The sequence below is a fragment of the Ptiloglossa arizonensis genome, chromosome 4 (assembly GCF_051014685.1).
Source record: "Ptiloglossa arizonensis isolate GNS036 chromosome 4, iyPtiAriz1_principal, whole genome shotgun sequence".
In the NCBI taxonomy this organism is placed as follows: Eukaryota; Metazoa; Arthropoda; class Insecta; order Hymenoptera; family Colletidae; genus Ptiloglossa; species Ptiloglossa arizonensis.
In genome coordinates this window covers 2579319-2590054 of record NC_135051.1, presented here as the reverse complement: position 1 = coordinate 2590054, position 10736 = coordinate 2579319, and the positions used below count along the sequence as shown (strand labels likewise).

General features: G+C 40.4%; 2 protein-coding genes across 4 annotated transcripts; one reads left to right on the top strand and one right to left on the bottom strand.

Moving 5' to 3' along the window:
* Positions 1–12: 12 nt before the first annotated feature.
* LOC143145320 (uncharacterized) lies at positions 13–5231 on the bottom strand. 3 transcript variants are annotated; one of them, XM_076308590.1, is made up of 13 exons: positions 4589–5230; positions 4378–4507; positions 4174–4304; positions 3971–4105; positions 2739–2903; positions 2560–2648; positions 2309–2486; positions 2022–2244; positions 1782–1943; positions 1335–1489; positions 1034–1269; positions 547–775; positions 13–317 (listed from the first exon to the last, which is right to left on the bottom strand). In XM_076308590.1, exons 1-13 carry the CDS (start codon positions 4647–4649, stop codon positions 163–165), a joined length of 2049 nt encoding a protein of 682 aa, XP_076164705.1. In that variant the 5' UTR covers positions 4650–5230; the 3' UTR covers positions 13–162. The 3 variants fall into 3 exon arrangements, with proteins under 3 accessions (XP_076164705.1, XP_076164704.1, XP_076164703.1); XM_076308589.1 differs by having other exon boundaries at positions 13–422; positions 4589–5229; XM_076308588.1 differs by having other exon boundaries at positions 74–775; positions 4589–5231.
* Positions 5025–7230, top strand: LOC143145338 (uncharacterized). The gene is made up of 4 exons (XM_076308641.1): positions 5025–5842; positions 5937–6255; positions 6712–7092; positions 7187–7230. Exon 1 carries the CDS (start codon positions 5247–5249, stop codon positions 5586–5588), a length of 342 nt encoding a protein of 113 aa, XP_076164756.1. The 5' UTR covers positions 5025–5246; the 3' UTR covers positions 5589–5842; positions 5937–6255; positions 6712–7092; positions 7187–7230.
* The last annotated feature ends 3506 nt before the right edge of the window (positions 7231–10736 follow it).

Below are 10736 nucleotides of genomic sequence, written 5' to 3'. Positions count from 1 at the left end.
TTCAAAGGAGAATCTTCTCTCGTGGTCTGTTTCATTTTTGCTTGTTCTAAAGCTCGCCTAACCGATGATTGATCAAATTGGCAGTAAAATCTGATCGAGGTAGTCACAGTCGAGGGGTAAGAGAATGTTGAGGCAAGATGGTGGTTTCTGGTCGGTGATAGGTTAGCCGACGGACGAGGAAGATGCGTTATGATCAGCCCATCTGACTCTCCGTGCGATTTCAAAGTTGCCACCGTGAATGCCGTAAAGATGCCTGGCCAGAACGTTGGCTCTGTCCTCTTCTGCTCGTATAGCTGTTCGTCTGTATTGGGCGACCGCTAATAGGCAGCCGACGATTAGTACAATTTGAACGATCAGCCAGAAAATCAGTACACTTAGAGCGAGACTGGCATCGACGCAAAAAAGCCCGTCTATGGAGGAGTCTGGGAACACAGGAGGAGAATCGTATTTGTATGCGTGCGATTGTGGAGGGCACATGGGTACAGAGAGCGAGGAGGGGTGAAGTAAAACCGAGGAAAGGAATTTCCACTACTTTGGGATACTTACTTCCATTTGTGATTAGCACAGTATCAGGAGATCCGTTTTCTTTCGATGATAAACGGTCTGCCGAGGATGCGACGGGATTTTGAACGATTATGGAAAGTTGCAGCGGAAACTCCTCGGGGATATCATCCTCGATCATCTGTGTCACTTTGGCATTGTAAAGTGGCGCGATCGATGAAACGCTCGCACGCTTTCTTCTTCCGTAGGAGAGTCGATCGCCTGTGCATTTTGTCTGTAACGCACAGGGTTACCGATCAATTCAGAATGACGTAAGAGTAAACCCTATTGAAGGGAGGAGGAGGACATCCGGACCTCGCACCATTATATGAGCTTCAAAATTACGCACTATTATTACGCAAAGAAGGTTTTTCTCTTAATGCACCGAGGATTTTTAAAAGGATATGGAAACCCTCTACAAAGAAGTGATTGGGAACCTCCCTTAATCTCAAACAGTCTCTGTGTCAGAGAGATATTTGTAAATCCGACTGACCGGCGTGCATTCGTCTAAACAGAATCGAACGATTACGTTGAATCGAACCAGTTGACTGTCAGGGAACTTAAAGGCAGTGAACGTCGAGATCAATGACCGACCATCGTGCGGGTCTTTCGACAAGGCGGGGAAGGTTGCCGAGTCCGTCGGGCAACCGATTTCGTCCAGAAGCAGAAAGGAAGCGTCACCAGAAGCGCTGCTAGCCACGAGATGGCCAGCGGCGATATCGTAAGGACCTGTGCACAGAGAATGACGGATTACAATTGTTTTCGTAGTGAGGACCATTCGTAACAGGGTTTACCATTCGCAGGGTTTAGTTGAATCTTCAGCGTGAGTTTCTGTCCCAAATGCGTGACGACCGCGTCCTTTGAATTTTCATCCAGGATCCGCATCGTAACCAACGGTGCTTGCGATGATGCGTTCACGATAGTCGACGATATTGGTGGCACTCCTGCGCTAAACACAAGGAATTCGAGCGAGTGTGTCGCGTGAAATCGAAAGCTCAGAAAGATACAGAGAGGGAGAATATACTTCAAAGAGCTGTAAAGAATGCCCCTGAGTGATGTTCACGATACGCATAGGAGAATATCTGTCCACAAATTGTACTTCTAGAATAGTAATACAAAGGAGTTTACACGATACGAAATCCTAACCAACAGTGAAATAACCTTTTCTCAAAATTCTGATTGCCAAATCTAAATTCCATTCAGGGATATTCTCTTCGGCTTTCTACTACACGTGTTTCTACTTTGGATCTAGAAAGCTGAAACTCGAGTGGACGGAGACGTTCCTCGGTTCTGGGGCTTGGTGATCGTTCAACGAGCATCCAACTCTGACCGCTTGATCGCCCAGGCGTTGAACGATGGGGTTGAACTGTACCACAATCGTCGTCCAAACCAGTGGCCGTGTTCTGCAACAACGACACCGTTGTTTGATTTAACTTTGAAAAGTTCTGTTTTGATTCGTTGAACTATGGGTTGTTTCGTACCGATTTCGATCGTCTATTGAATAGGCAGGATTCAAGCCGCATTGAGGGACGATCACGTTTAGTTGCTCCGCACGAGGGAGGGGTAACATCAACACTGTCCAGTTCGAACCATGGCCCTGTGTACCACAGGTTTCCGCATGGCCGTTTGCGTAAACACGACCGAAGAACGCATCGCTCGTCCTCAACTCGATCGTCATCGTCGTCTCGTTGCATCGTACCTTCACTGGAACGTCGAATTTCTTACATATTTTGCTATGCTACTCTAAGACTGAAGTTACGATGCTTACGATCCAAACACGGTTCTCGTTCTCTATAAACAGCGTTCGCCGTGGCGAGTAATGAGCTAATACCGAGACCGCTCGTGTCTTCAGAGTGCAATAGGCAGACCATCGCACCATTGGAATGGTCCAGGGTGTATCCTCGACAGACGAAACCGTCCACGCTCAGATCACATCTTCTCTCGCACTGAATTAAATCAATACCGACTGATCCTTGGATCATGGTGACTCTTGCGAAAAGAGATGAGATTCGTTCTTACCTGCTTCTCGTTCAGGTTGGTCAACGCGACGTCAGAGTATGGTAACGTCGTGTTTCGAAACTCCGCGTAAGAACAGTACTCGCGTTTCGCTAGAGAGAAAAATGAAGAACATGAAGAAATACCAATAGTAATTTTTACCAACAATTACAAGCATCGAACAGAGCTCTTCTTTCACTTACACACGTTCCGACATTGGTCACGAAGGTACTCGTCTCTGTACATCGAGACCCTGTAGGCTTGGGGTCTGGTTCCACGCTCGAGCAACGACAGGGAACATCGGCCGATTGCATTGTCGGACGAGAGCGGTCTGGTTGTTCGAAATTGCGCCGACTCGCAGCTCCTACCTGTAATACGTTTTTACGTTTGATTATAAATGTTGATTCACAATTTTATTGGTTACTTACATGTTATAACGTTTTAAATAACTTCTCAATGATATTGCTACAAAATTCGTTTGATGTGTTTCAATGGACAATAAAGTTGGATGTGAACAGAGGTTATCACATAATAAAATTCTATTGTATTCACAGGGCAGAATGGGAGAATACCGATCACTTAAAAAAAGTTGCCAGAAAACAAACCTGTATCGTCAAATTTACCGAATATTATTTTCGATTGTATATAATGATTCTATTTAATATATATTTTTGAATATTTTTTAAATTGTCTTAATTCCAATTTCCTCTATCTGATTTTCTAATCCACTTTTTCTTCATCTAGAAATAAAAAGAGATTTGTCAAGTACTTTGAAAAATCTGAGAAATCCCGGTTGCTCAATCGGTACTTCAACCTTCATTTTGGCCGGTATTACCAACAAGCACGCTAAACGCATAACCTTAAATATAATAGAACTATTTCGTTAAAATGATACGAATTTGATCGCATCTACAGAGTAAAATTATATTTTTGATATAGTGTAAAATTGAAGGCAAAATAATAAGTTAAAATAATACTTACGCCTTTTTATTCGTTTTAAAAAATTATAACGAAAATGTGCAAAATTTTCACTCAATTACCTTTACTAAACGTTTCGACAGATCACTTGCGAATTGCGGTTGATTAATCTAGATCATCTAAATGGCAGCACAAAGATGTATAAGTATAAAACAAAGCCATGTTTTAAATATTGGCTGATTCGTATTATCCGCTCGCGGGTATTCCCCCACTCTCTACGTATTCGAGGAATAATCTCTTGCTAACGCGGTCTTGCCGCGATCACGTGGTTTTGTTTGGATCTGTTTTATCATCTTATACAGCGTACCATAGATGTCATTTCGAACAAAATAAATCGTACCTGAAGAGCTTAAGGCTACAGCACATTATTGTCATATTACGTGACATGTTAATAATGTGTTTCTGACTGCATCCTTCCCTCTCCTCCTTTACCGCGCACCAACGAGATCATGCTTACCCGTCTCTATGCATTTTTCGTAACATTGATTCCTAGTGATCGAGCGGGGCAAATGGAACGCGCCTGGATCAATGAACAGCGCTCCTGCACTTCTTTCTACCTGCCAAAGTCTTTGTCGTCTGCAGCTCACGAGAACTGATCGAAATAAAGGTTATATTGTTAGCGTTGAGAGTTGAATTTACGTTTCGCGTCTTCGTCGTTACCTTTTACACAGATTTGATGATAAAAAGTTGAATTGGCTTCCGGCACTAGCTCGTCGTCTTCCGTTTCGATGCTGTAACATACGCTTCTACCGAAATCTACCACGAACGCGGTGCAGTTTATCCTCTTGCATCTGGAACCCCAAAGACGACAGTAGCATTTCTCGTCTAACCCCATTGTTTTTTTTTCACGTGACTCGCACTCACCTCTCGAAGCAAGGCTTCGTGATTCCATTCGAATTTACAGAGCTAAATAAAATCGTGTGCGAGTGCATGGATTCCGGCCTGACGCCTCCAATTTTTTCCCAAACAGGGTCCGAGCATGTTTCTCGCGATCCTGGAACGAGACGCGAACGAATTCGCGATTAAACGGCCTACCGACTCGCGATTTTTCGGCCGTTTTTCGATTCGTCCTCACCGGTTGACACGATAAATCCGCAAATCGAAATCGCAACAGCGAGACGCGCGACTATCGACATGGTCGATTATTGCTTCCGTCCGCGTGGTCGTTGAGCGACGAGACTGTGCCAAGGATTTTCACAAACTGTGTCGTTGTTCGTCCTGGTGTACAGTGCCGTAAGCTTTCGCTTATGTAATCACACTGCACCTAACACAGCGAAATCGAAAAAACCGTAATGCCATCCGAAGGCTCCGTCTCGAAATTTGCGAGAAAGAAACGCTAAAAGATTAAGAGATGATCAGTCTCTTTAGGGGTTAACAAAACTTCTTTTCGTTCAATAGACTTCCCTTTCGATTTTTCGCTTCTCTCGACGGTCGATAAGTCGATACGCTTCACGATGTGTTTGTAACTCGTCCAAGGAAATTGACGAGGCTGAACGATATCGGCGACAATTAACGCAATTTGTCAGACACGAATAGTTTTTTCAATCACCGTTCTCAAGGATGAAGGAACGCTCATTGAACGATCGCAAGATTTCAATCGACTAGAACCTGATCGCGTCAAACGCGATCGATCGAACGGAAATGCGGCAGCGGAGGTACTAATAGATCACGAGTCGCGAACGACAAATTGTACGAACGAGTTGCGAATTCACAAGCAACTGACGCGTCGCGGAATGTGGGTAGAACTCTACCTCGTTCACCTGCATCCTCATAAAAAAAAAACGAATGGAAGCGAATGGGTCCGCACCCGCGCCCGCGCGCGACACGATGGTCCACGAATAATCGCGATATGGTGTAACGCGTCCGTGAGCAAACGGATGTCGCGTAAATCGAGAATCACGGGAATCGTGTGTGTGATGCGCCCTTATTCCATCGAAATGTCGAGATTCCTTACGTGCGGGAAACTCGTTCGAATTGAAATCCCTGGTTCAAAAGCTATCGTGAATATTTATCACCTTAGAACAGCATCCTTTAACCCCTTTGATGATACGGATGTGTGTACCTATAATTTCTAAATCGGTCACAGATAGCGCTATGGGTGCCTTTATAAACGTTTGACGTTCGATTTTGTGCAATGCCCGCAATGTATCCAAAAAGAAAACAATCGTCTACGTATCGCAGCGTGTAAAAAGGCTGTCGTGATATTCGAAAGGACTAAAAATGTTTCTCAAAGAAACATAAACGGGGAATGCTTCTAGCAGACGTCACTGGGGGTTAAGGAACAGTTTTTCGTATGTCAAAAAGTATCCGGCGCTAGAGCGCGCCACAGGTAGAGAACCGCATTGTTGTTTACCTTTAAATGCAACCGAGATGCATTTGATTTTCTATTACTTGCTATCTACACGTGTTTTCGATTGTTTCAGAATGAATAACCAAGAGTGTGAGTAATTGAAACATTATTGAAAGTGAAAAAGTACAGAATGACGAAAACGGTGATACGTGCTTGTACATTAACGAAGGCTTGACCGGCGATCGTAAAACTGTAACGCACGAGCGAGGTGCGACGCGTGACGCGCGATACAAGACACGCGGTGATTTTCGCTGTGCATCGATGCTTATCTCACCTCGATGACTATTTCCGTTGGTTACGCGTTACGCGTTACGACAGTTTTTCAAAGTAGGGGGCGCGACCTCTAAGGGAGGCTCATTACAATCTAGGATGGAGGGGAACGCGAAAGAAATGTAAATAACGCTGCCATCTATCAATACATTAAAAGACTATCGTTATTTTTATCATTTTAATTTCTTCAAGTATGAATCATCTTGTTTTAAATAAACTAAAATTCAAACTAATCAACGGTATCTACTAACATTGTGTCAATTTTGAATATTCACGGTCAAAACGATTGACTTCGTATTATGGTATTTAAAGTGAACAACTAAACGTACAACATCCTTGAAGAGACAGTATATCACGTACCTAGTTTAAAAATAGATCATTATATTCTATTTCTAAATTTTCCTTTAGGAAAATTATACGAATATATTACCAAGATTGTAGTAATTCTTTGTTTCGTTGGATACTACTTGTAATAAATAGAATTTAATTTATTTATCAAGGTGGAAGTTTCGCAGGCATTTAATTCAGCTAAAAACTTTTGTATTCATAAATTTGTCTTCTTTGTTTTTTGTTCGCAGAGAGACGTTTTTTTAACAAGTTTTGGAGACCGAGCACAATCTTCCCAGAAATCTTCGATCTTGTTGGATGAACGGATTCGAATGAACGATGAGCGAGTCGAAAACGATCGCGGCGATGTGCTTAGCTATGCACGCAATGACGTTGTTGTTCGATACGGAACGTCCTTCGATTTACGTAATCGTGATTTTACATGCGCAACTTTGACAAGTACATAATTGGTTGCATTTAACGGTATTATCTTGGCCGACCGGTCACCAACGACTCGAGGAATGAATCATTTCGTGGAATAATTTTCATGCTGATCGGTATCTGCATCTTGTTTATCAATGAACGATCAACGAACGAGGACGTTTCTTGGTCTCATTTGACGTCGTCCTTTGGTAAAATGTCAACGACTATTGCTACGATTTATTAAGTTTAGAACGTCTTCGTTTAATTCGTAGCTCTTGATCGTTATATTCTATTCCTTTTCAGTGGAAGTCGACACCTCTTGACAAATAACATAGATTCCTTAAATGTAAGTATGCATCGTAAATAGAAAAGAGTCACGAAAACTCTTGTGCTATGTACAAGAATGATAAAGTAAAATATTCTTTGTTATATATTTATACAAGATTCTTTATGACATTTTTCTACATATATACGTATTGATAAGTATTATTATAACCGTTTATTAGGGAGAACCGGAATGTGGCGAAAATGGCGGTCTAAATGAAGAAGAAAACGTATACAAATCATCTAGTATAGTAATTACTCGATGACGATAACGTCTAAGTCGACACCGAAGGTCGAGTGATAAGCGATCGACTGACACACACGTCCTTGGTGCACATTCTCGCACTCTTCTATTTCAATTTCACGTCCGTGTTTCAACAGTGACTTGCCTGCTTTTGATGCACTGTTGAAAACGGTGCACTTAGCGTACAATTCAACCATCACCGAATAATTGGTATCAAGAATATCGTGTTTGTAAAAAATAAGATACGAATGGAGTACAACAGTGCCTTGCATAATGTTTGAAAATTGAAAAAGAAGTACAAACAGTCGCGGGGATGACCCGAATAACAAATTTTATCGATACCCGATACATTACTACATATAAATACACACCATGTTGTACGTTTCAGTATCTCAAAGCATAGAAATGAATATGGAACGACATGTCATGTTTTTTATTTAACACGTTACGCAGTCTTACGCAGAAAGAAGTAATTTGCGACAACACTTTCTTACCGTTTGTTATTATTGCGCCTAAAGATCCAAAAGAAACAAAAAAATGGATGCATTAGGTCATCCCATAAGTAATGTGCTTTTTTTGTCGGTGACTTTCGGTGAAAAAAAATAATACTTGTATTTACTTTCTACCATAGATATATTGACCATCAGTTTCGATGACCTTTTCCCAATTGTATTGGGAAATCTCTCAGCAATTTCATAGGTAGTCAATTGTGGTTCTAACTCGATGAAAGCTTTCAATGCCTCAGGATTGAACGCTGTTGGTCGACCGGATCTCGGTTCGTTGGAAAGCTCAAAATCACCTTTTCGAAATTTGGAAAACCATCTTCGACACTTTCTCAAATTCAAAGCACGTTCACCGTACACTTCGAAAATGTTTTTAACCGTATTCGTGGTTGTACTACCTTTTTAAAATTCGTATAGCGTACAATGCTGCAAATGAAATTCGCACAGGCTCGTTTAAAAATTTTTTTTCAAGCGAAAAATCTCGATCGAACTGCATCGAACGAAACCGATAAACTGTCGAGAGAGCACTCTTTAAGCTTCATAGAAAAAAGTTTCTAGAAACACATCGCCGAGATGCGATACAAGCGTTTAATATACGATAAGAGACAACATTACTTATGGGATTACCTAATACTTCCAGCAGAGGGAAGTTCCATTTTTCGTAACATAATTTCACGATTTGTATTATCTCTACTGTCCAACTATTCTATTCAGCTGTTTTTAAGATACACGATGCATTACAAACATACAGAATAAGTATCGTTCTTGAAACCTGTTGTACTGTTCGAATATAGTATAGAATATAATATAGAATATTATAGAAGATAATATAGAATATAATATAGAATATTATAGAATATAACATAGAATATAACATAGAATATAACATAGAATATAATATAGAATATATATAGAATCTAATATAGAATGTAATATAGAATCTAATATAGAATTTAATATAGAATTTAATATAGAATCTAATATAGAATCTAATATAGAATCTAATATAGAATCTAATATAGAATCTAACATAGAATATAATATAGAATATAATATAGAATATAATATAGAATATAATATAGAATCTAATATAGAATCTAATATATTATAGAATATAATATAGAATATAATATAGAATATAATACAGAATATAATATGGAATATAATATTATACTATTAGAAATAAAGAAAAAAAAATAGATACGACAGAATTATAGAATCAAGTTGATAACGCGTGATCTTTTTGGATGTCTACCGACTTGACACGCCACCGTTTAGATCTCGGTGCGTATCAGTTCGGAGAAAGTGAGATGCAAGGGTTGCGCGCGACCCACATCGGTTATGCAAACGTTGGCTCGACTCGAGTGGCGATCGCGAAGGAAATCTCGCGGCCCGCATCGTTGCGAACGAGACGACACGGAAACCTGGCCGATTTCTCCCGTTTATCTTCTCCGCCCTTTGTGTCTCTTTCTCTTCGTCGTTCGCGCGTCACCAGCGTTTTCGCAAGAAGGGAAACGCCGTCAGATTCGCGCTCAGAGGCGAGAAACATCCGACAGCGTCGCGTGAACCAACAATACAATTTATTTATTTTACGAGATCCAATCCCGACACGTGTGTACGTAGCAAAGTATCGTTACAAAACTTCACCTCGATACGATTAGTTCTTTTTACCGTTTCTTCAAACACTGTAACATGGAGCCAACCACAATGGTTGCGGGTTCAATTATCCATAATTGAATCGTCACGATACTGATACGTGGACACCACGGATTAACCCTTTGCGGTCGTATTAAATTTAAAACACGGGTGGTCGGAATTAATTTCCCTTGGAAAATCAGCGATAGATAACACGTAAGATTACAAAGGACAAACAAGATTTATTAACTGTTTTATGAACTTTAGATATATGTTCACAGAACAGTGTGTTTTAACGTAATGTTTTTGTGATGTAATAGATGTAAAAATTCTATTTTATAATTCTTCATTGTGTGGTATCTTTCGAAACAGTCTCCAACGTACAGTCCTGGTTTTCGGTTATGTGTATCGTAAAAATAATTTGGTGTCTTCCGTCCTTAATCTTTCCGTCTGAATGTACAATCTTTACTTTTAAAAGAACAATCTTTACTTTTTACATCGCAAAAATAATCTGGTGTCTTCCGCCCTTAATCTTTCCGTTTGAACGTACAATCTTTACTTTTTATATCGCGAAAATAATCTGGTGTCTTCCGTCCTTAATCTTTCAGTTTGAACGTACAATCTTTACTTTTGAAAGAACAATCTTTACTTTTGAAAGAACAATCTTTCCTTTGAAAGAACAATCTCTACTTTTTACATCGTCACAATGCTACAATGTATGCAGTTTTCCATTGAGTCTTTCCTCTTTACTGGATCACGTTGTCTCTAATAGGAGCACCTCGGTGCTATTGTCTTTAATAGGAGTACCTCGGTGCTATTATCTCTAATAGGAGCATCTCGATATTGGTTCGTGAACAGATTCTTTAAACATTCAGGTTCGTTCAGACAAAGTATAAACTAATACACAATCGAACAAAGTACAAGATCAGTACGATTCCTTTCTGCGTTGGCTGAGAGCAGACATATGACCGCAAAGGGTTAAAGTCAGTTAGAAGGAAAGTTACAAGCCGTGTTTACCTTTGTCCTCAACGAGCACATCCGCTACATCGCGTAGAATCTTTCCCCGCTTCTCTACCGTTCATATCAAATAATCAGTGTCGTATTATTAAACATCGATGGTGTTCTTTAAATAACGTTCAACGCGAAC